At 39.2% G+C, this 25997-nt stretch overlaps 1 protein-coding gene and 1 pseudogene across 1 annotated transcript in view; both read right to left on the bottom strand.

Moving 5' to 3' along the window:
• Positions 1-25997, bottom strand: part of LOC138148362 (HAUS augmin-like complex subunit 3) — a 369469-nt gene that overhangs the window by 58473 nt on the left and 284999 nt on the right. The window contains exons 20-22 of the mRNA XM_069071053.1: positions 14401-14532; positions 10947-11057; positions 6897-6975 (exon numbers count right to left, since the gene is read on the bottom strand). Of these exons, the coding sequence (XP_068927154.1) occupies positions 6897-6975; positions 10947-11057; positions 14401-14532 (322 nt within the window). The remainder of the gene's footprint in view (positions 1-6896; positions 6976-10946; positions 11058-14400; positions 14533-25997) is intronic.
• Positions 483-2063, bottom strand: LOC138150765 (heterogeneous nuclear ribonucleoprotein A3 pseudogene; annotated as a pseudogene).

Genomic DNA, 25997 nt, shown 5'->3' with positions numbered 1-25997 from the left:
GTTCCACAGTATTTAAATTGTTTCTTTCTAGTTGTTTGTAACATTTTCTCCTTGACCTGGGGGGCTTTGAAACTTACCTAAAATGTTCCTATAAGTTTTTATTTTGAGATTTCTTTCTAGTGGTGATTAGTGGATTTTTTTCAATTTCTATTTTACCCTCTAGTTTTAAAACTTTTTTTTTTATTTTGCTTTTTTTTTGGAGGGGGGAAGGCAGGGCAATTGGGGTTAAGTGACGCCCAAGGTCACATGGCTAGTAAGTGTTAAGTGTCTGAGGTTGGATTTGAACTCAGGTCCTCCTGACTCCAGGGCTGGTACTATATTCACTGCGCCACCTAGCCGGCCCTAGTTTTAAAAATTTAAGGCAATTTTCCTTAATAATTTCTTGAAGTATAGTAACTAGACTGTTTTTTTTTTTTTATTATAACTTTCAGGTAGCCCAGCATTTCTTATATTGTTTCTCCTCAATCTGTTTTCCAGGTCAATTGTTTTTCTTTCTTTTTTTAAGTTAAAAATTCCTTAACTTTTTATTCCTGGTGCCACTACCACAATTTACAGGGCAATATACCTGATGTAATGAAAAGAAAAAGAAAAGACAAAGCTACAACAGAGAAAAGACCTCAGGAATGTACATCTAATTGACACTACATTGCATTAATCAATAGCTGCACTTTTTGTAAACTGTGGCTATGATGGTCCTGAACAAGAAGGGTTTCCTGTTTAAGCTGCAGTAACTTTTCTGACTATGGATCATCGTTCTTTCTGTGGCTGATTTTTACGGTTCCTCTAATGCATTTGGGACAACTGTCTCAAAGTAACCTGCAGCTTTCCTAACAGCTCCTTGCTCTCTCCTGCTAAGAACTGTAGCCCTCTTCTGTTGAGTTTTTAGAACCTTCTGCTACCATATCCACCACTTCTACCACCAGATCCATAACCACCACAATAAGGACTTCCTGAGCTTCTTCCACCAAAACTGCCTCCTTTCATGGGTCCATAATTTGATTGCTGCTGTACACTATAATTTCATAAATCATTATAGTTTCCACTGCCACCATAGTTACCACCACGAAAATTTCCTCCTTCATTGTAACCATCATGTCCTCCTCCACCACCACCATATCCACCACCTTGGTTTCCATGTCCAGGTCCACCACCACCACCATAACCCCCTCTACTACTGTAGCCAGGACCACCTCCATAGTTGCTACCATCACCACCAAATCCATTATATCTACCATCTCCACCTCCATAACTTCCTCTGCTGCTGCCACCACCACCACCATAACCACCTCTTCCACCAAAGTTTCCTCCATGGCCAAAGTTTCCTCCACCATCTCCAAAGTTTCCTCCTCAACCCATAAAATTGCCTGAGCCACCTCCACGACTTCTATGTGAGCCAGCAGACTGCATCTCTTGCTTCAAAAGGCCTTTTTCCCTTCATAGTTATGCCCATTAATAGTATGATATTTCTGAACAACAATTTTGTCAATGGTGTCATGATCATCAAAAGTTACAAAAGCAAACCCTCTCTTCTTTTCACTCTGCCGATCTTCTATAACTTCTATAGTTTTGATCTTGCCATGCTTTTCAAAGTAGTCTCTTAAATTATATTTTTCTGTATCTTCTTTAATACAACAAACGGAAATTTTCTTCACGGTTAGATGTGCACCAGGTTTTACAGAATCATCTCTAGAAACAGCTCTCTTTGGTTCCACTACATGTCCATCAACCTTATGTGGCCAAGCACACATTGCTGCATCTACCTCTTCTACACAAGAATAAGTCACAAAGCCAAAGCCTCTGGAATGTTTTGTTTGGGGATCTCTCATCACCACACAATCTATGAGAGTGTCCCATTTTCCAAAGTGTTCTCTTAAACTATCATCCATAGTTTCAAAGCTTAAGCCACCAATAAACAGTTTTCTCAACTGCTCAGGTTCCTTAGGATCATGACCCTCCTCCCCCCGGCAGCCGCGACGATGGCCAGAGTCGGGCTGGGGGCAGCTGGGCAGCTGTTTTATCTCCATTTTGACACTGGACTCGCTGCCTCCAACTTGGGTTCAATATGGGACTGAGAGGAAAAGGCTGGCAACTGTTTTTCTAATGAGATGTTTCATGCCTTCTACTTTTTCATATTTTGATTTTGTTTTATTATTTCTTGGTGTCTTATGAAGTCATTAGCTTCTCCTTGTCCAATTCTAATTTTTAAGGAGTTATTTTCTCCTGTAAGTTTTGGGATCTCTTTCTTCAATTGAATGACTTTTCTTTTTGTAATTTTCTTGATTTTCTTGCAACTCTTTATTTTTTCCCTAATTTGTCTTCAACCTCTCTTACTTGATTTTTAAAGTTTGTTTTAAGTTCTTCCAAGAACTCTTTTTGGGTTTGTGACCATTTGACATTTTTCTTTGAAGGAGAAGTAACTGTTTTGACTTCACTGCCTTCTGATTGTGAACCCAGATCTTCTCTATCACTATAGTAGTTAGCTATGGTTAGGTTCTTTCTCTTTTGCTTACACTTTTTTTTTGAAAGCAGCTTATTTCTTGGTCATTAACTTTATGTTAGACTTGGGCTCTAGCCCTGAGGTGTGGAGGATAATGTCTCAGGCTTCAGGTTTTTTGTGATGTTTTCTGAGCTCTGTTTGGGACCTTGACCTCAGGTACTCCTCTCTGCCCCTGGGCCATGATCAGAGCCCCCAGAAAGCTGTCACCACTGTCACTGTAAACACTCTTACTTCCTGTGGTTTCTTCTGCAGATACAAGCTTCAGTTCACCCCTCTGCTCTGGAACCAAAACTAAGGACTTCACTCTCCTGAGAATGACCACAACCAGCAAGGCCCCCACACCTCCATGACCACACTTATGATCACTCCTCCTTGCCCATAGTCACAGCCTGGGACTGTGTCACCCAGTGCACTGGGAACCTATGTCCTGCATCAGTTAGCAGAGTGCCATACAATCTTCTCTGATCAGCTGCAAGACCCCTACATGAGGAAAATTTCCTAATTCTGAGGCTGCCACTTGTATAGCTGCCCCCAGGGCTTGTTGTTTCTTGATTCAGTGGTATCTTCCCCAGGTGTAACTTCACCTCAATGAGGCCAGACCACCACCCGGGAGGTCTTAGGTTGGACAACTGCTTTACCTGACTTGTAATTATTTTTGCCACTTTAAAGTTTACTTTGAGACATTATTTTAAATTATTTGTGGGCAATTTGGAAGAGTCAAGTTACTTCCTGCTTTATTCAGCGATCTTCCCCGAATCCTCTTTTTACTTTCAATACAGATAAGATTTGAATTCATATCCTTTGTTTCCAGATACAATGCTGCTTTATTTACGTTTCTAGCAATAACAATATATATTTTTACTTGCTATTTTTAGAATTTTTATTTCAGTCTTGGACAAGGATAGCTGCTACAGATAAGGGAGAAAGTTGTCACATGACCAAACAGCTAAAGGCCCCATAACCTGGGGAGAAAAGTTAATTGGTTTGTAAATGCCTTTTGCAAATCACTTCTATTACACATAAGCTTAAGAAGTGTCCATGATCTTTGGTCTGCCTGATGAATGGTACTCAGACCAATAACTACTTGTCAACCTGACATTAGCAATAGAAAGAGCTTTCTTTTTAAAGAATTAGATGTTATGATCTACTGTCTTTCTAAGGTATATATGTACAGGAGAACCTGCCAAGACTTGTTTGCCTTATGGCTGCTAGCCACTGTGAGTCATATTGACATAAATAATCCTGCCAGAGGGCTTGGGTTTGAATCTTTTCTCTTCCACTTACAACCTATGTGACCTTGGACAAGTCACTTAAGTTCTTACTACTAAAAGAAATGCTAGTTGTAGCAATAAGAGAAGAAAAAGAAATCAAAGGAATTAGAATAGGCAATAAGCAAACAAAACTACCATTCTTTGCAGATGATATGATGGTATGCCTAGAGAACCCTAGAGAATCAGCTAAAAAACTAGCTGAAACAATTAACAACTTCAAAGGATACTAAATTAACCCACATAAATTATCAGCATTTCTATATATTAGCAACAAAATAAAGCAGGAAGAAATAGAGAAATCTCATTTAAAATAACTGAAGACAATATAAAATACTCAGGAGTCTACCTGCCAAGACAAACCCAGGAACTATATGAACACAATTACAAAATACTTTTCATGTAAACAAAGTCCGATCTAAACAACTGGAGAAATATTAATTGCTAATTGGTAGCCTAGCCAATATAATAAAAATGACAATTTTACCTAAGTTAATTAACTTATTCAATGTTATACCAATCAAACTACCAAAGAATTACTTTATAGAGATAGATCAAATAGTAACAAAATTAATCTGGAAGAATAAAAGATCAAGAATTTCAAGAATTGGCAAAAAGGTGAAGGAAGGTAGCCTAGCAGTTCTAGATTTCAAACTATATTACAAAGTAGTAATTATTAAAACAATCTGGTACTGGATAAGAAATAGAGTGGTGGATCAGTGAAACAGATTAGGTACACAATACATAGTAGTAAATGACCATAGTAAGTTGGTAATCTAGTGTTTGATAAATGCAGAGATTCAAGCTTTGGGGACAAGAACTCATTATTTGGCAAAAATTCCTGGGAAAACTGGAAAGCAGTTTGACAGAAGCTAAGCACAGACCAACATCTCACAGCACATAATGATATAAAGTAAAAATGAATAAATGAATTAAACATAAATTGGGGTGATATAAGTAAAGTAAGGGAGCATGGGAAAATTTACCTGTCACATCTATGGATAAGGGAAGAGTTTATGACCAAACAAGAGATAGAGGCGATTATTGGAAGTAAAATAGATAATTTTGTTTATATTCAACTACAAAAGCTTTTGCACAAACAAAATTAATGCAGCTAAAATTAGAAGGAAAACAGGAAAAATATTTGCAGCAAATTTCTCTGATAAAGACCTCATTTTTCAAATATATGTAAGAACTTATTCAAATTTATAAGAATATTAGTTGTTCCCCAATTGATAAATGGTCAAAGGATATGAACAGGCAATTTTCAGAAGAAGAAATCAAAGCTATTAATAGCACTTAAAAATGTTACAAATCACTATTGATTAAAGAAATTAAAATTAAAACAACTTTGAAGTACAACCTCACATCTATCAGACTGGCTAATATGACAGAAAAGAAAAATGACAAATGTGGGAGGAGATGTAGAAAAATTGGGACATTAATGGTAGAACTGTGAACTAGTCTAACCATTTTGGAGAGCAATTTGGAACTATGCCCAAAGGGCAATAAAACTGTGCATACCCTTTTACCCAGTAATACCACTGCAAAGTCTGTATTCCAAAGAGATCAAAGGACCAATTTGTGCAAAAATGTTTATAATAGCTCTTTTTGCAGTGGCAAAGAATTAGAAATTGAGGGGATACTTATCAATTGGGGAATGGCTGTACAAGTTATGGTATGATTGTGTTAGAATACTATTGTGCTATAAGAAATGATGAGCAGGATGGTTTCAGAAAAACCTGGGAAAAAATATGAACTCATGCAAAGTGAAATGAGCAGAACCAGGGGAACACTGTACATAGTAACAGCAATATTGTATTACAACTAACTATGAAAGATTTAACTACTCTGGTCAAGACAATGATACAAGACAATTCCAAAAGACTCATAATGAAAAATGCTATAAACCTCCAGAGAGAGAACTGAACTCTGAATGCATATCAAAGCATACTTTTAAAACACTTTATTTTTATTGTTTCATTTTGCTCATATTTTCTTTTGTAACATGGCTAATATACTATAAATACATTTTGTATGACTTCACATGTATAATCAAAATTAAATTGCTTCCCTTGTCAAGGGGGGAGGGACAGAAGAGAGGGAAGACTTGTGGAACTCAAAATTTTTAAATGATTTAAAACTTTTCTACATGTAATAGGGAAATATTTAATGAAATAAATAAAAATAAATTAAGGGAAAAAAAGAAATCTCAATTGGCTGGTGAATTCTCTGCCTCTACATCAGTCTCTTTAGAGAGCTTCCTTTTTTACTACTCAAAAGACATTTTGTGTCTTCAGAATTTCATTCCTGAACATTTTTCCACCCAGACTGACTTCCTAGAATTTAGTCCATGGGATCCTAATTCCTTTAAACCCTTTAAAACATGTTTTCCTCAAATCTATGATGCCTATTAGACTATGCCTAGCTTTGCCTTAGGAACTGGCATTTAATCTTGTGTCAGTGATAACTATAATGATTTTAAAGTCAAGATTTCAAAACTAGGCACAAAGAATGTATTAAAAATACAGACAACAGCAGTTTAAACTTTTGCTCACAAAAGCTGTATGGTTCACAGATTACAGATTATACATTCATAGAGTCAGTCACACAAAAAAAGTTAAAGAAAAGGCTAAAACAATATTTGGGAAGTTAAAGCAATGACAAAATTGCTGACATTTATGTAGGGCTTTTTTCAAAGTTTACAAAGCAGAGTGCTTTGCTTATTTAATTTCTGTTTGTGGCAAAGTACTTTCTGTTCATGATCAAATAAGATCACTATTTGCCCTGTGAGGTAAATACTACAAGGATTATTATCCCTATTTTGCAAATGAGTACACTGATGCTAAGAGAGGTCCCAGGATCATAGGATCATAGCTCTACTGCTGGAGAGACCTTGGAGCTCAGTCAGTACAATCTTCTTATTTTACATGTAAGGTCCAAAGGGCTTATGGGACTTGTCCAAGGTCATATAGATATTAAGTGGCAGAGCAGAGATTCAGACCTAGTTCCTGTGAAGTTCAATATTCTTACCACTGTTCTGCTTTGGTTAAGGAGTTATAGCAAAGATGCCTCGGGAGTTTGTTTTCTTATAAGAAATAGCTAAATAAATATTTGGGTCACTCACTAACCTGGCTGTCAGCTTTGGAGAAGCGGCTATTGAAGCAAATATCTTGATCATGGCCATTTTGCAGAGGTCAGCAGCGGAGCCTAAAAAAGGAAGAGCATCCTGATTTGTTTTTTTTATCAGAGTAGGAAAGAAGCACACCTCCCTGACCATCAGTCTCTTCTAGCTCCTTCTTCACCCTCACCCATATGGCTGAGTTCAACATGGCTCCCAGCCTAGTCCAGGTCATTTATCCCTGGACTCTTGCAGTCTAAGTTCTTTCCTTCCAGTGCTCCATCACATTAGTGCACTTTCTCCACTCCCATCTCTTAAACATCTTTCCCAAACTATGAACATAGCTTTTTCACATAGCTTTGCTCAGCCATGCCTCTTTCCTCATCAGACTCTCCTAGACAATCTGCTTTGTGCTGCTCTCTATGCAGTGCTGGGGGCCATTTTTCTTAGTAAGAGCTGCTTTGAGTTAGCTGAGAAGAGGATAGTTTTATGACAGTGGAAAGCCCTTATTATCCTGAGTATCCTCTCTGGAAGACCTTGACGAAGCTTTCCTTGATACCTTAATTCTAGTGGGATGTCTTCACTGATTCGTGCATGCTGTCTTGGGTCCAAGGTCTATTGTTTACTGATGCACTAAGGCTATTTTTATTTCTATCACATGTACTGGGTTACCTTGCCCCTCGTCCCCTTTTTGGAGTGGTCTAAGTCACCAGTTCTGGCCACCACACCAGTCCTGATGCTCATGTGGAAATTTGAATATATGCAAGTATATTCTGCCTGCATCTGGCTACTCATTGTTGGTTTGGATCTCTTTGAGTGGTTGCTCAGTCATAACTCTGTGGGAATACTATATTGCTCAGAGGGGCAATTTGCCTCTCAGGTCTCTCTCTTTCTTTCTTGTTTCAAAGCCTGAGGACTATTCTAAGCTGCATTCAGGAGAGTCAGGTTGGAGAAGGGTGCCTAGCCCCACAGAGCCAGAAATCTGGGCAAGGCTGTACTTGTGGTGGGGCTGCGTTTCTTTTCTTTTGCTCCCTTTTCCAATGAAGTGACTGGACAGCACCAAATCCAGGTGATCTTGTGAATTTCAGAGGGTCATGATGTCCTGGATAGCTGAGACAGCAGCTTTAATGCCCACAAGAATGACAAACTGATGTTAAACATCAGCAGTAATGCTCAAGTGCCAAAGGTGGAGGAAGCACTGGAGAGTGTGGGGTCACCAGAAAAGTTCCTGGCTCACACTTGGATTTTGATGTGATGCTGCTCAGTAGAGGTGAAACATGAAGTGCTTAGTTAACAGAACTGCCAAGTAATACCATGCCCCGATGAGCTTAGATTGTAACTTGGCTATAAAAAGAGTTTCTGAATCCTGTTTAAACTATTCTACAATGGCATGATTCTCTTATGCTTATCATTGCTTTCTGTGGGGGAATAAAATGATCAATCTTATACCTGATTCATATGATGTCAACTAGGTACCTCTTTTACTTTAGCTTCCCTTTTGGGAAAATCCTGGAATATAGCCCCACACAGAGTTGTCTCTGGAGTAGCTGTGGTGGAGGTAATAAGCAAATGAATGTGAGAATTGGGAAACCTATCGAGAAGTCAGGTAACTTCAGAGCAATGAACTCTGAGCAGACCTTGATGGCAGGTCAAAGACAGACCAGCAGAAGTTGCCAACCCCTGTGGCTTAAGCAAAGCAGTACCTTGCTAGGCACTTGGTTTGACATACACTAAGAACATTAGGATTTAGAACTGGAAGACATCTTAAAGATATTTTAGTCCAATCCCTTTAAATGGCAGGAGATGAAACTTGGGCTCAGAGAAGTTAAGTGCTCAAGATCTAGTGCTTGGGGACATCCTTGAAATACTGTGCTTATTCCACAATAGTATATCACCTCCACTTTCTAGTAACTCATTCTCCTTCTTAACCTTGCACTCTAGATAAGGTGGTTTTATTGTATGCCATCAAATCAATATTACCTTACTTCCAGAAAGATGGTGGCTGTCAATTCCCTGATGGCTTCTTCTACTTATCATCCCTATGGCTTCCCAGTCCCAAACCCCCTTCCCTTATACCACTACCCTATGAGATATCTTCCCATATTAGAATGTAAGCTTCTCAAGGGGAAGGGCTGGGTTGCTTTTGTATCTCAGTGTCTGTCACATAGTTGGTTGTTGTCCTTTGTTCTTGAAGAGGACCAAAAATGACATCACTTAACTCGAATCAAGTTTCAATGTGTCCGACGGTGGCTGATCAGACCAATACAAGCTTGGAATGCTCTACTACAGGTCAGGCAGTAATAGTCCACATGAACATTTAGGGTAGATTCTCCAAATTTGCGCGTCCTGCATTTCCTTTGAGCTGTTTCAGTTCTGCTTTGCTCAAAGAGCAAAGTACCTTCTCTGATATGGGAATGCCATACTGAGTGGTCTTGTGCCAGTGTCTCCCATGTCACAAAACAATTCCAAAGTTCTTGAGAGTGTCCTTATATTGCTTTTTCTGACCAGCATGTGAACGCTTGTCCTGTGTGATTTCTCCATAAAATAGTCTTTTTGGCAAATGTATGTTTTGCATTAGAACAATGTGGCCAGCCCATTGGAGCTGTGCTCTCTGAAGCAGATTGTGGATGCTTGGCACTTTAGTTCGAGTAAAGACCTCAGTATCTGGTACCTTATCCTGCCAGGTGATCTTCAGAATCTTCCTAAGACAATTCAAATGGAAGTAATTCAGTATCCTGGCATGGTGCTGGTTTCACAGGCATACAGCTATGAGGTCAGCACAATGGCTCTGCAGATCTTCAGTTTGGTAGTCAGCCTGTTACCTCTTCTCTCTCATATTTTCCTTGAGAGCCTTCCAAATACTGAACTAGCTTTGGCAATGCATGCATCAACCTCATTATCAATGTGTTCATCCCTGGAAAATATACTACCAAGGTAACAGCATTCAAAACTTCTCCATTTGTTGTAACTGATGGTTCCACGTATGGATGGTGTGATGGTGGCTGATGGAGCACCTGTATTTTCTTGGTGGTGTTAGGCCAAAATTACCACAAGCAGCAAAGAATTGATCCATACTTTGTTGCATCTCAGCTTCAGAGGCTGCATTGAGTGCATAATCATCTGCAAAGAGGAAGTCATGCACCAACACTCCCTCCACTTTGGTCTTGGCTTGTAGCCTTTGCAAATTGAAGAATTTACCATCAGTGTGGTAGCTGACCTTGATGCTGTGTTCATCTTCATTGAAAGCTTTTGACAACATGGCTGTTTTAGCATGACATCATGCTAAAAAAGATGGGAGCAAGCACACAGTCTTGTTTCACTCCATTGGTGACTGGGAAGGCACGAGAGCATTGTGCATTATCCAGAACCCAGGCAAGTATGCTGTCATCAAACTGTCATACAATGCTTATGAACTTCTCTAGGCAACCAGAGTTTGACATAATTTTCCCAAAACCCTCATGACTAACAGTATCAAAGACCTTGGTCAGCTCTACCAACACTGTGTGCAGACCTCTGTTCTGCTCCTGGCATTTCTCCTGGAGTTGCTAGGTGGTAAATACCATATTGACTGTTCTTCAGTCCCTTCTGAAGTCACAATGGCTCTCAGGTAGACGACCATCTTCCAGGTGAAGGATTACTCCATTAAGGAGGAATCTGGCAAGAATCTTGCTCCTAAGTCTCATGATCTCAGACTATAGAGATTAGTTCACTAAGCTGCCCAAGTCTTAATGATCAATAATCAGTACTAGTTTGATCATCATGAGATGGAATCACTAGGGACTATTTGCTAGAGCAGCTGAAAATTATTCAACTCTTGTTGACTGCCGCAGTTAGCTTCCACTGGCTTGAATATTTTTGTTAAGATATTAGAAAGTCACATTCTAAAAATTGTTGACAAGGTAATAGAAACAGGCTTTTAAGAGAAGTCACAAATACACTGGAAAGCACTATTAGAGAAGTAGAATATATCAGCAAACACACCCACGGAGAAATTAATTTAGCTATGTTTTACTTAGCTCTGGCAAATTCAAGGAGTAGGAATGAATGATTATTGTTTTACCTTGGACCACAAAGTTTACTGCCTGTCTTTCTGCCTGAGTCCTCAGTCTGTAGTCCTTTGCATTAATATTTGGCAGGGGTCTTCTGCGTCCCATGATGGAAACCACATATCCTATGGTTTTATGAAAGAGAAAACAGTCACAATGGACAGGTAAACTGGAAGCAGAATAAGTACACAAAGTACAGACACTTTAGTGTGCTTGTACACTACACAATAAGGTGCAGGGCCAGAAGGGACCTTAGCGATCAGTCAACCTCTTCATTTTACAGGTGAGGAAACTAAGGTCTCAAGAGGGGAGGGATGAACTTAATCACTTCTCTCCTCCCCTCCCAGGGTAGCCTGTTCCACCTTGTTAGGTTTTTTTTTTTGTTAGGAAGTCTGTCCTTACATCACATCTACATTTGACTCTTTGCAGTTCCTACCCATTGCTCTTAGTATGTCTGTAGAACAAGAAGAACCCTCATTTACATGCTAGACCTTCAAATAATTGCAGACATCTATCATGTCCCCCTTACATCTTCCCTTCTCTAGGCAAAATATTTCCTGTTTTTTAACCATTCCTCATATGGCATGATCTTGATCTCAAGGCCCCTCACCATTCCGGTTGCCTTTTTCTGAATGTTCATAAGCTCCTATGTACTCAATTATCATCTCTATGCAGGTGATTTCCAGCTTTATACATCTAGCCTTAGTCTCTGACCTGAACTTCAGTCATGCATCACCAAATGCCTTCTGGATATCTCAAACTGACTGTCCTGTAAACATCTCAAACTCCACATGATCAAAATCGAACTCATTATCTTTCCCCTGAAACTCTCCCCTCTACTGAATTTCCTTATTACTTTTGAGGGTACTACCACCCTCCCAGCAATCTTGCTGGCATCTTCAACTCCCTATTTACACTAACCTCATGTATCCAATCAATTTCTAATGCCTGTCATTTCTCCTGTCACAACATCTCGCAGATATGTCCCCTTTTGCACTTGTGTAGCTGCCCCATCAATTCATGCCTGCATCACCTCACACCTCCATCACTGCTGGAACCTTCTGGTTTGTCACTTGGTTTTAAGTCTCTTCCCAACACAATCCATCTTCCACTTACTGCCAAGGTGATTTTTAAAAAAAGTATCAGTTCTCATACTTTTTGGTCTCAGGATTCCTTTTACACTCTTAAAAAGTATGGAGGACACTCCAAAGAGCTTTCATTTATATAGGAGTTATCTATCAATATTTATCATATTAGAAATGACATCTTTGTATTGTTATGAAAGTCATTTTGACCTCATTGGCTCTATCACACTTGTTTATGTTATATGTCTTCTTCTCTACCACAGGATTGTGGACCTTTTGCCTCATGAGACCTTTGCAAACTGGTTGCATAAACTGCTGTCTTTTCAATGACTTGGAGGTCTTTGGAAAAAGAACATGGTGAACAATAAGGAGATTGCCTAAGGCAACAAGACTTTGGAATTTTGGTCTGGCCCCTACCCCATTTTCCTGACCTGCAGATAGAAAGTTTTTCCTCATATTGCAAAAAAAAGTAACCAGTAACAGCATGCCCCGGGGATGCATAGAAGCCAATTATAAACAATCACAGGAAGATGTTGGAAATGCTCTTCAAAAATCAAAAAATGTTTCCTGAGAAACGATTACTGTTACATTTCCTCAGGAAACCAATTTTATAACATTGAACTGTTCTTTATGATGAGTGATAATAGCAACTGCAAATCTGAAAATTTATTTCCCCTATGATTTGTGTAATTTCTATACTTATGACCATTGGCTTTACAGCTGGAAGAAAGACCATCTATTCCAAACCCTTCCTTTTAAAGATGAGGAAAGTAAGACCCAGAGAGGTTTGTGACTTACTAAAGGTCACCCAAGGCATAAAGTAGCAGAGCAGGGATTCAAACCCAGGACTCCTAACTCCAAATCCAGCATCCTTCCCACTATCATGCGCTGCCTTTCTTTCTCTAAAAACTTTTTTTAAATTCTGAACCTGACAGACAAAATGATACTACTATATATTACAAAATCTGCTACAGAATAGAAGGAGGGGTTTACACATGCAAGCGCGAATCTCAATCTTGTAGAGTTTTCAATGTGTAACATTCAAAGCTGTCATGCTTGCCTGTGATTCCTTCAGGTCTTCTCTCTTGTGGAGAATGGTCTAACTACCTATTTGTTCAGAGCACTACAACTTTGGAGCTGGAAGTCATCTTAAAGGCATCTATGTACTCTAGCCCCCTCATTTTATGGATGAAAAAAAAAAAACAAAGACCATAGAGGTTTAATGACTTGTACTCAAATCTCAGTCTTTTGACTGTCAAGTCCAAAGCTCTTTCCACTATACTCTAACTGCTTCCCTATAGGTGCAAATTTCAAGGAGACATTTTGGGGGTAGTATAAATAAGAAGATCCTAACATTCAAAGCCCTCTTAAAATGGAATTCCTTACATTGTTAAGGAAATTATCTTTCCATCAGTGGAGATACTCAAGAAGAGGCTGATGGTAATTTGAAAGGGATTCTGTAGAAATGACTCATCCATTGCCCTTACAAAGTAGAACTAGGAGCACTGGGGGGTTGAGAGTCTTAGAGGAGCAGATTTCAGGTCAGGGTAAGAAAAAACATTTCTAACAATAAAAGCTACCCACCAGTGGAATTAGCCACTCTTATGATGTAGCTGTTCCTCATCAGTGAAAGTATCCATTGATTATTCTGAATCAAGATCCAAATGAGGGCTAACAAGTAAGAATGCCAGCCTGGGTTGGTATCTGGGTTTCTTTAGGGCAACAAAATTAAGAAGTTGAGACAAAAGTGAGGAAGTGGTTACAGAAGTGATGTTTTAGGATGTGGAGGCAAGATATGAGGCATACCAGGGAACTGACAGTACGTTCATCTTGTACTCCTAAAGCTTCAGCTTTTAATGTATGTGTACCCTACTTCTGCCAAGTGTTGACATACTGGTATGGTTCTAGGAGAGATTTACCAGTCCCCTTCCTGACTTAAGCCCATGAGCTCATTCACTCATTCATTCAACAAAAATATGTCAAATACTTATTGTATACAAAACATATTGATAAAACCCAGGAAGGACAGAATCCCTGTTTTCCAAGAACTTATCACATAATAAAGGGATAAGCACAATTATAACATACAGTATTAGATAATAGGCATATTAGAAAGATGCAAAGTGTTGCATGAGGTTAGAGGGGGAAGATTTCCTAAAGGAAATGTCATTTCAATTGGACTTCAAAGAATTTGTAGGAATTTAATAGGTAAAGAAAGAGAGGGAGGAGATGAACACAATGAACAGTGGAGAATTAGAAAAAAAGTATGCCATGTTTGGTTCACATTTATTTGTGACACTTATCAGAACAGAGAAGCAGCAATAGAAAATCTGATATTATTGAGAAGGAGTAGGAAAGCATGGAAATGGAGAGGTTTAATTACCTTTGTGGTGGCACTGCATGATTGTTTCCTGGGTAAAGTCATGGATTTTCTTGTATTTCTGGAGAAAACTTTCTATAAACTGACTGGCTTGAAGAGCAGTTACTCCAAGGCAAGTAGCGAGTCGTTCTTTGCCTTAATTATTGATAAAGAACAAAAAAGAAGACTCAAGTGGCATCTCACATGCAATGATGATGATCAGGGAGAGAACCATTCTATTTAATTCAGAAATTGGATTTTGTTCATTCTCAGTTCTGTGTCAAGAAGTAGGTAATTTGATTACAACAAATTACTCTGGGCTCACCTTACTCTAAAAAATTATGGAAGCCTAAAATAATAGATGATCTCTAAGGTCTCTTCCAGTTCTATATCCTAAGATCCTATAGGACTTCAAATGGAAAAAGAGACTAACATTGACCTACAGTGCCTTCTGCCTACATACTGATAAAAATATTGCTGTTAAAGGGATTTTAAGACGTCATAAATAGGTAGTCCCTTCAAAGGAGGATTAAGGCCTAAACTGACTGTATGACTTATTCCATATGTCTTGAAGTAACTGATGGATGGTATTAGGGTTAGAAAAGAGATCTCTTAAATCTCAGATCAAATAATCTACTTCTTTTAAGAAAAAGTTTATTTGTTTTTAGTTTTCAACATTCACTTCCATATGTTTTAAATTTTCTCCCCCTTCCTCCCTTCAAAACAGCATACAATCTGATACAGACTCTACATATCCATTCCTATTAAACATATTTTCACATTAGTTATATTGTATGGAAGAATTAAAATGAGTGGGAGGACCATGAGAAAGAAAAACACAAAACAAAAAAAGAAAATAGTCTGCTTTGCTCTGCATTCAGATTCCATAGCTCTTTCTCTGGATATGGATGACATTTTCCATCATGAATCCTTTGGAATTGTTTTAGGTCCTTGAATTGCTGAATCTATCAAAGTCAGTCATGGCATACTATAGCTATTACTGTGTACAATGTTCTGGTTTTGCTCACTTCACTCAACATCAGTTCATAAAAATCTTTCCAGGTTTTTCTGAAGTCCACCTGTTCATCATTTCTTACAGCACAATAGTATTCCATCACATTTGTATACCACAACTTGTTCAGCCATTCCCCAATTGATGGGCATCCCCTCAATTTCCAGTTCTTAGCCACCACAAAAAGAGCTACTATAAATATTTTCGTACATGTGGGTCCTTTTGCCATTTTTATGATCTCTTTGGGATGCAGCCCTAGAAATGGTATTGCTGGGTCAAAGGGTATATGCCCTTTGGGAATAGCTCCAAATTGCTCTCCAGAAAGGTTGGATCAGTTCACAACAAATGATCTGCTTCTTAGACACAACTGAGAATAAACAAAATCCAATTTCATTTTTCAAGGTCTTTGGACTTAATTAAGACCATATGAAATCTTTATGAAAAAGTTATCATTTATTTTGCTACTAGGCAATCTTTAAATATATTAATGGCATAACTTACATCTAGGTTTACTGAATATAGGTAACAAGGTCCCCAGCTCTTAAACAGCCACTCAGGCTACTTTTAAATAAATATCATATATTGACAGTCTTTGTGTCACCCTACAAAAAATATGCATAAGATTCATAGGACTCTCAGTACAGATACAATAGCACATAAAGTGAACAAGAATGGTATAGTGTAAAGAGAGCTGGATTTAAATCAAGAGTGCTTTGGTTCAAATCCAAGTTCTACCAATTATTAATTATGTGATCTTAAGCATATCACTTAACTAGGTCTCAGTTTCCCTATCTGTAAAATGAGGGAGTCAGGTCAAATGACCTCTGGAGTCTCTTCTAGCTCGAAATCTATGAAAGCATTTAAAGAGTCCATCCACTCATCCCTAGAAGAGAATTGAACTTGGGGTTACTACTGGTGCTTACAACCTGACATTCTGATGAAATTACTCCCAAAGGATCATAAAAATTGAGCAGGATATTGTGGCTTAGACTTCTTCTTGGGAGTAAATATATTCTGGGGGCAGTTTAATATGTAATTTCTTTCCCATCCAACGCCATCAGTGAACATTTCATTCATCTTGTTCTCCAAGTAGGATGATGTAGATGATCATGATGCATGAAGAAATCCACATTGCTCTAGAAAGTCTGACCTCAGAATTCTCCATCTGGGGACTCTTCCCCCGCAACCACAACTTCTAACAAAGTGTGTATGTTATTCCCTCTTTGAGCCAAATCCAATGACAGTAAGGTTCATATGCTCTCCCCACCTCTCCCTTCTTCCCCATTCACTATAAAAGTTCTTTGGTACCACTTTTATGTCAGATAATTCACCTCATTCTTTCAGGCTGAAAGTGGCCAAGCAGAAATTTACACATCCAAAAAAACATAATGGAGAGAAAATTGATTTCATATTTTGGGAGCTGAGATCCTAAAACAGGCACCCCAGCCACACATATTAAAGCACAGGGCCAAAAGAAAAATGGAGATTATTGTCCAATTTGACATGGACTATTAAAGATGACACCCTAATGAGCAGAGACAGTTTGGAGAAGCCCTGGATTGCCCTTCCTTCACCTCCCTCCTGCCTGAAGCCTTGAGCATAGAAAGCTGAGGCCCTGTTCTGGTAATCAAAGTACTCCAGCACACCAGGAGGAGACATTTTATGGTGGCCCACATTCTAACTACCACCAGGGTTCTAAATTCTATTTCAGACTCTGCAAAGCATCTACCAGTTTATCTTTGCTGAAGCAACAAGCTCTGGGATGACACGTCCATTTGTCCCAGCTCCCCAGTCTAATCCTTGGGCACATTCAAACTATCTCCTCCTGAGCTATAAGCACTCTTGTCATTTCCCCTTGTGACTTCCTAGCTGCACTCCAACTCACTTCACCTTTCTGCTAGTGCATTCCAGGGGACCCTTTGGCGTCCAGACTCTATTGTCCACAAACTCCTCTAGAGCCTGGGACCATCCCTATTCTTTCTTACTCTTATTTTAGTACAGAGAAAAAAAGTTTTCACATCTGTCAGTCTGGCACCTTGCAAGAGTGTTTCTAGAGGAGAGTGGAAACCATTTGTAAACAAATGGTGAGTCATTAACTATGATGTTTATGAAAAGGACAATTTTGTTGCTTTTAGCTGAGGCAGTTGGTGACACCAAAGTTTCCACCCCAAACCCTAGCATCTAATTTTCCCATTGTCCCACATCTCTGACAGCTGGAATTACTGTGTGTCTGCTGTTGTTTGCTCAGTGGGGCTGGGTATCTGTGTCTTCTGTTTCAAATTGCTCCAGAAAGGGCCATATCACAGGGTCATCTTGACAGTAAGATAAGGCATTGCCAAGCAACCCAAATGGAACTCTCTGATGTTCTGAGATTCAGAGAGGCCTTTCTGAAATGCCATTAGGACTTTTTCTTTTTAAACCTATGAGCTGTTGATACGATGAAATAACTTATATAAAACGCACATTGGGTAGTTATAAAAGTTAGAATCTATTAAAATTAAAGCTTAAGGGATAAGAAACTTTCAAGATCATTTTATTGATTCCCGTCCACAATATGTTTTGCATCCTATTCCCTTTTTGACGTTCACTGCTGGCCCTCATTGCCTGTTGCCCGGACTATGATAAAATAGCCTTATAATTGTCTCCCTGATTTTGGTCTCTTTCTTTCCAATATCTCCTCTGCTTAACCTCCCAAATAATATCCCTAGGGAACATATCTGACTGTCATTACCCTGCTCAAAATACTTCGGGGGCTCCCAATTGCCCCTAAGATAAGATACAAATCCTTCTGTTTGTCCTATATGGCTATAGACTTATGCCATCTAATCCCCTAATTCCTATTATGTCACAAAAGTGGTAACTCCTTTTCCTTGTTATCTCTTCCAACATTTCCACTGTCATTCTTCCAAAACCCCACCCCTCTCTCTTTTGATCCATCCCTCACAATGCTCCTTTTGGTAGCCTTTTCTCTTGTTAACAAGTCCCCCTCCACCCTGGAGCTCTTTTTCCCTACGATTCTCCCAAATTGTTTCCACAGAAGTCTGGCTTTCTCCAGAGGATAACTCACCCCTAGTCACTTCCTTGTTGCTCCTTTTCTCATGTGCTCAACACACTGGGTGAGGAGGAGCTGATACATTCCTTGCTTCCTATCAGCACCTTCAGCTCCTTCCTCTGCAGGAATTATCAATAATTGGATTTATTTTTAGGCTAACTCCATCTATCTGTACCACTCTGCTCAGATTCAATTTAATTCAGTTCAATTCAACAAGCATCAACAGCGAGTTGCTATGTAAGTGCTGGAGACATAGGCAAAAACAAAAACAGTTCCTTGTATTCTACTGGGAAAATATGCATATATACAGGGAAGTACATACAAGATAGTTACACAATAAAATGGGTGGAAGTGTCCTAACTACTGGGTGGGTGGATGGGACAGATGAGAAAAAGCCTGATATATGGAGTTATACTTGAGGTGAGTCTTGAAAGAAGCTAAGGAGTCAGAAAGAGGCAGTGAGAGAGAACACATTTTGGGCAGGGGGTACAGAAATCGTAGATGGAATGCCATGGATGGGCAACAGCCAGTTTGGCTTGAAATGTGGAGTATATGAATTAGGAGCCATGGGGTCTTTTTTAAAAACAGTTAACAAAAAGAGATTTACTTAGTCATAGCAAGAAGATATCCAATGAGGATATGCACTGAGGATATCTTAGGCTGATTCAGCTAAGCAAAACTCCTCTGCTTGAGTTGCCTTTCAAGGTGTACCAGCCAAGCATCAGAGAGTGCTCAGAGCTTCTGGTGGCTATTTTGTACTCAAATATCCAAGAAGTATTGTTGATAGCTTCACCCTTTACCTCCCAGTCAATCTAGTCTTGAAGTTGTTTTAATACCTTTTAGGAGATAAAAGAACAAAAATAAAAGCAAACAAACAAAAACCTAGCTCAATTTGAATAGGGGAAAGGAGTTTGGATATTGCTAATACCACAACCATTCCCTTGGTGGAATTCTTATGCTATTCTAGAGTAGTAGTGCCAAACCCAAATAGAAATGGATCCTTTTTATGCATATTGACTTAGGAAACCACAAATTAACAGTATCTGTATTGTATTTTGTTAAACATTTCCCAATTACATTTTAATTGGCTCTGCTGGGCTACCTGTACAGGAGTTTTACACTGATACTCCTGTTCAGGAACACCTTCTACCATTTAAATTACTTTAGAGCTGTTAGTGGTCAACCCAATATGGGTATTCAACAAGCATGGCAAGTATAAAGGCAAGAGAAAAAGAGAAATAAAAAAACTAAAACATGCAAATTTGTTAAAAGAGTTTTGCTTTTCTTTTTTATGTGAGGAGGAAGAGAAAACAAAGACTTGTTAATTGAGTGTGTGTGTGTGTGTGTGTGTGTGTGTATAAACATTTTAAAACAAAACAATGTAAAAGTTCCTGAAGGAGTGACTGAATATGGCAGAATGAAGACCAGAAACTATAGGTTCCACCCACGGGATCGTCTTAGCAGGGTGATGGCATGGTTAGAAGTGTACTTTAAGATGATTAGTTTTGGCAGTTCTACGAAGAATGAACTATAGAGGGAAGGACCTAGAAGCAGGGAAACCAATGAGAAGGTCATTATAATAGTCCAGGGAGGAAGTGAAAAGGACTTTAATGTAAATAGGAGTGGAGAGAGGAGGTAGATGTGAGAGATATTTTGAATACAGAAATAACGAGTTGGCAGCTGACTGTATATATAAGGGGTGAAAAAAGTGAAGAATTGAGGATGACTTCAAAATTGTGAAGCTGGGTGGCTGAAGGGAGGGTGGTGTCTGTAGCAGCAAGCACCCTAGCATTCCCACGATGGCTGCCAACACAGGTTCTTAGATCTGCTTCTACAAAGGAAAGCAACTCAAAATGGCTTAGCAATCTTATTTTAATCAATCAAACATATATCATTTTACCTAGTTCCGGGGAAAAAGTCAGCACCCTGAACTTCAGAGAATACAAACAGAAGTTACAAGCAGACAGAGACAGATCACCAGACAGGCTTCCAGCTGTCTGACCATTACATTCATACCTAGTCAGTTACCAGAGAGGGAGGCACCAACATCTGGTTTTTCAGAGCTGGGGGGCTCAACGGCTGCCCAGAGTCTCATCTGGTCAAATCGCACAACTCTTCTCAAAGCGAGTCCCAAAGCAAAACCTCACATCAGGGTATATATAGCCTTCTCCTGGATCAGAGAATGTCATAACCCTCTTGACCAGTTCACTACCCAATCACAAAGTAACAAGGTGTGGGCATTCCTGAAAAACAAGCCTCCCGCTACAGGTTTCATGGGACTACATTCAGCCTAATAAGGGGCAGAGTATATTTTCAAATCAGGGAAGGTTCTCAGAGTCACTTAAGCCTATCAAAGGGCCAAGGGGCAGGGAAGATCTTCAGATTCCCATTCCCATAACAGTGTCCATCTTTGCTGCTGCCATCTATAGCCCTGAGGCTCCTTTTTCAATGAGCTCACTACTCTGCTTACAATCTTCCTCCACACAATTCCTGCCCTTCTGCTTGGGGAGTTAATTTTGATTTGTACATGAAGATTCTAACTTGTCGTTTCATTGACCTCTTCAATTACCATCATGACGTACAGCTTTGTGCTAGTTAAGTCATCCACTAGGGAGATCACAATTTGGTCACTACTATCTAAACTCTCCTTCTCCATGACCTTGAACTTTTGGAATTCATTTCCCAATCATAGCATCTAGATCTGGAGCTGGAAGGAAGGTTGGCAGCTATCTATTCTAATCCTTATCTTACCTGGGAACATTGCAGCCCAGAAGGGCAACTGGTTTCTCAAGGTAACACAGGTGGCAAGGAGCAGAACCAAAGTCTAAACTCAAGTCTTATGACTCTAAGGAATGTGCTCTTTCTATTATTCTGTGCTGTTTTTGGTCCTCCAATTGCTTTGTCCCAGTCTTCCTAAATCTATTTTTCTTTCTCCCTGTGAGCTCAGACACTCCACATCCCTCCCTATTCTCCCAGTCTGTCACAGGGTGATAGAGGTAATTTTTGCTCTGGCCTCATTTCCTCCTTTTATAGTCATGACTCCATATAACCATTTTAACTGTGCACTGTCCTCCATCTTTGAATCCCTTGTCCTCTTGTCCTATCACCATTTACTCTCCCCTTCTTTTGAACTTGGTGTTACCCCCACAACTCACCTTCTCTACTCCTGTTCCTGAACTGCAGACCACTACTGGTCATATAATTGTACCAACTGGATCGACTACAAATTTGTGTATGAAATCTCATTGTTACACAAAAATACTTGTATTCTTCCATGAATGGCTCTTTATCATGCTTTCTGTGGTGGTTATTTCAAATAGTCTAACTCTTCAATGCTACTACTTATCTTTTAGAGAATGAAATTGCTTTCTGAAGAAACTTAAGGAACTTCCTCATTATTCCTAATCTAAACTTTAATCCTCAAAACACTTGTCCTAAACAAAAGCACTTGCTCTGATCTCTGAGAAAGAGATAGCCCTTCTTCTTGTAAAGGCTCACCCCTCTACTTATGCTGTGGATCTCATTCTCACATGTTCTCTGGTTGCATTTCTGTTTGATCATTTCCCTACCTCTTCAACTTCAACCACTATCTTTCTACTGGCTCCTTCCCCTCCACTTGCACAATAATCAAGTCTTACCTCTACTTAAAAAAACCTCTACATTTGACCCTACAATGATCTCCTATAGCTTTCCTCCTTTGATAAATTCCTATGAAGAGTCATATACGTGCTCTACTTCCTTGTCTTCATTACCCACTAGTTTCTCAAACCCTCACAATCTGGCTTCTGAACCCACTACTCTACTGAAGTTGCTCTCTCCAAGATGACAAATTATCTTTTACCTACTAAATCTGACAGCTTTTCCTCATCCTCCTTGCCTTTTTTGTAGCTTCTCACATAGATTATTAGCCCATCCCTCAGAACAGATTCTCTCTCCTTTGGTTTTCATGACATTCCTCTCTCCCAGTACTCTTCTGACTTGTCTTCTCCTCAGTCTCCTTCATCTACAGATAGATCATCATCTATCTTCTGCTCCTTAAGCATCATTCAGACACTCCATTAAATCTTCTCTTTCATCTCTATTCTCTCCCTTGGAGATTTCATCAGCTACCATGGATTCAGTTACCATCTCTACATGGATGACACCCAAATATAAATATCCAAACTTACCCTCTTTCCAGAATTCCAGTCCTTCATTACCAACTGCCTTATGGACATCTGCACCTGGATGTCCTACAAATATCTCAAACTCATTGTGTCAAAATCAAGACTCATCATCTTTCTCCCTAAATGTGGTCCTCTTCTGAACTCTCCTATTTATTTTGAGAGCAACACTATCCTTCCAAATTACCAAAGTTCACAATCTTAGAGGAATCCTTGATTATTTTCTTTTTCCTCATCGCCATAACTAATCAGTTTCCATATATTGCCAAGTGAACCTCTATGGTGCTAATGCTGATAAAGCAAGCTAGACAGTATTTACCCTCAAGCAGCTAACATCCTAAAGGGGAAGTCAACACATAAAGGCAAATTAGAGAGGGAAGGGGGCATGAATGCATCAGCATAGTATTGCAATGGATGGGAAGTGATATGGAGGCCTGGTTCATCTATCAGAGCCTAGCATCCCAGGAGCAGAGTATGAAGTTCTAATGAGAGGGGGATGGAGAAGATTATGAGGATGGCCATAGTTCAGCCCAGTATGGCTATTAATGGGGCAAATGAAGTCCAACTCAGGAGCAATCCTTAAAGGAAGACACCCTCATACATGTGACAAGGTTTGAAATTTTAATGACAAAGACAGGATTTTGCAAGCTGCTGTAATGTAATACCAAGGAAAGACAACTTCCCAAGGTTCAGAATACCAGCATAGGTGCTCTCCATTTTATTCAGTGACCAACCAAGAACAGAGAAGATCAAAACATGACATCATTCAAAATACAGCATTTACTAAGTGTGATTAAATAATCTCCAAGTACTATCCCACCCCAGGACCTTACATTCATCCAATCAATTACAAAGTCCCTGTTCTAAATACTACTCCACCCCTAGGCTGTACCTTCATTTAGTCTACCACAAAGCCCCTCTTCTCAAATGGAGATTAGTTTCCAATCTAAGTAAAGTACACTCATTTGTTCAACCATAGAACACAAAAAGGTCAAAAGTTCCCCACCCCTGGATCACAATTGAATCTACCCCAGAGTTATATCAAGTTTAAGCACAGCACTTAATACCCAAATGGAGGTCTTTTCTTCATCTTGACACATTGAGGCAAGTTCTCAGCAATCTCAGTTCCTGGGGAGACAAGGCTTAGCAAGGCCACAAGATACATTGCCAGTCTCTTCATTAATTCATCCTCTGTCTGCAGAACAGTCCTAGAACCCCTGAAAACATTAGCAAAACCCTCTCCCAGGATTTCTGTAAACATACAACAAGAAAATCCTTCTTCAGGGCTTCTGAACCAACAGAAAGGTTCCCAGACCCCTGCAACAACAGCACTGTCCTTCACCAGTGGACAGTATTCACTCTCTGTCTGCAGGACAGTCTCAGTAGCTCTGAACCAACAGAAAGTTTCCCAGACCCCTGCAACAACAGCACTGTCCTTCACCAGTGGACAGTAGGACAGTCTCAGGAGCTCTTAGCCAACAGCCAGGTTCCAGGACTTCTTCAACAAAAGGACTGTCTTTCACCAGTGGACAAATCTGGCAAAACAACATCAAAACAGACAGACAAAGTACCAGCAAAATAGCCATGTCTCCTCAGTCCTTGGCAGCTCAGGGGGCAGGTCTCAAAAGTCCAGGGCAATTCAAAGTGGCCCCCAGCAATTCTCTCAGTCTCTCTCTCTGCCTCCACGAGGTGCTGCTTCCAAAAAGTTCTTCTGCCTCTCTCTTGTCTCTCCAAATCTAGTCACCAGCTCCTCCCAGTTCTTGTCTGTCTTTTCACATCAACAAGTCCATCCCACAGGTGGGATTAACAAGCTCTGGGTTTTAACACAATCAATTTTAAAACCAAGCCAATACAGGGGAATCTTTATATTCCATTACTATCACAGCTGCCAAAGAAAGAAGGAAAGAAATACTAAAAGATGAAATGACTTCTACTTGTCCTTTAGATTCTGGAGAATAGGATGTTTTTAAGAAAAAAAAATTACACAAAGCTAAGAGCTATCATTATGTTCATAGTCCCTGGTCAAGTAGATATTATAAAGGCAGAAAGAGAATATTTCAAGATGTAGAGAATTTTGTCAATGAAATCCCCCAGTTTTAAAGATTCCTATGAGAATGAATGGATGAATCAAATTGATTTATGCCACTATTATATATACCAGATTGTCTATGAGTCCTGATTTGAAGAAAAAGTATACTTTAAAGGAGCCTTGACACAAAGACCATCTTGCATTAGATCACCTGTCCTGATATTATGTTCAGAAAATATGATCACCATACTTAAAAGAGATAAATTGATTAGAAAATTAACAGAGGATAAAGTGGATGGTATAAAGTAAACTAGGCCAGATATTATGGGACATGAAAAGTACAAACAGAATTTTATAACGTATTTTGGATGATTGAGATTTGAAAACGTGAGTTAGAGAGACATACCACAGGACAAGGCTAAGTTAAAATGCTAGACTTTGTATTACCTCTATTGGAGAATTGCTATAATTATAATTTATACAGTTTTCCAAACTAGAAGTTACTTCAGAACATAGAATATTGAAGCTAGAGGGGACATTAGAACATAGAATGACACTGAAAAGGTATTAGAACACAGAACATAAAATGTCAGAAAACATATCACAGAACATAGAATACAGACATCCAAGTTGGGAGGGAACTCCAAGACCATTTAATTTAATATTTTTCTTTAATGGAATAGGAAACCGCCCCAGAAGGAGTAAATGATTTACTCATTTACATAGTAAACTAGTATTGGAGACAGGATTAGAATAGAAGCGGTGGTTTTTGCTTTGCTAAATCCATTTTAATAATTAAAAACATTTATCGATACCTTACTATATTCAAAAGACTGCATGAGGTTCTATTCTCACTTATGGACACAAATTTTAAAATCTCATTTTAATTCAATAACCTTTTTTTTAAAGGTCCCTACTATGCAAAAGACCTCTGATTAGTGCGGAGTATACAAAGACAAAAGTGAAAAAGTTCCTACATTCAAAAGCACACCTTCTCCTGAGCCAACAACAAACACACAGACAATTTGTGAAAGGAGACAGCAGCTAACAACTGGGAAGGCTCCATGGATGAGGAGGCAACTGAATTGTGTCTTTAAGGAAGTTAAGTAATCTGAAAGATAGATGAAGAAAAGATGTGCATCTGGTACAGGATATGGCTTTTGCAAGTGAATGTAGGCAATAGATGGAAATGTTTAATAAAGAAAACAGCTTATAAGCCAGTGACCAGAAGCTAAAGTGAAGTGAAATAAGGCCGTAGATGTAGGTGCAAACCAGATTACAGAGGGCTTTAAATACTAAACAGGTTTTAAAAATCATGTATTTCCTCTGGTGCCAACAAGGCATTCACTAAATTTTACACACATT

The sequence above is a fragment of the Petaurus breviceps genome, unplaced genomic scaffold (assembly GCF_028583685.1).
Source record: "Petaurus breviceps papuanus isolate PSGF00001 unplaced genomic scaffold, PetGlider_PUasm1.0 140, whole genome shotgun sequence".
Classification (NCBI taxonomy): Eukaryota; Metazoa; Chordata; class Mammalia; order Diprotodontia; family Petauridae; genus Petaurus; species Petaurus breviceps.
The sequence above is the reverse complement of the archived record's forward strand: the minus strand, read 5'-3'. Positions and strand labels throughout refer to the sequence as shown.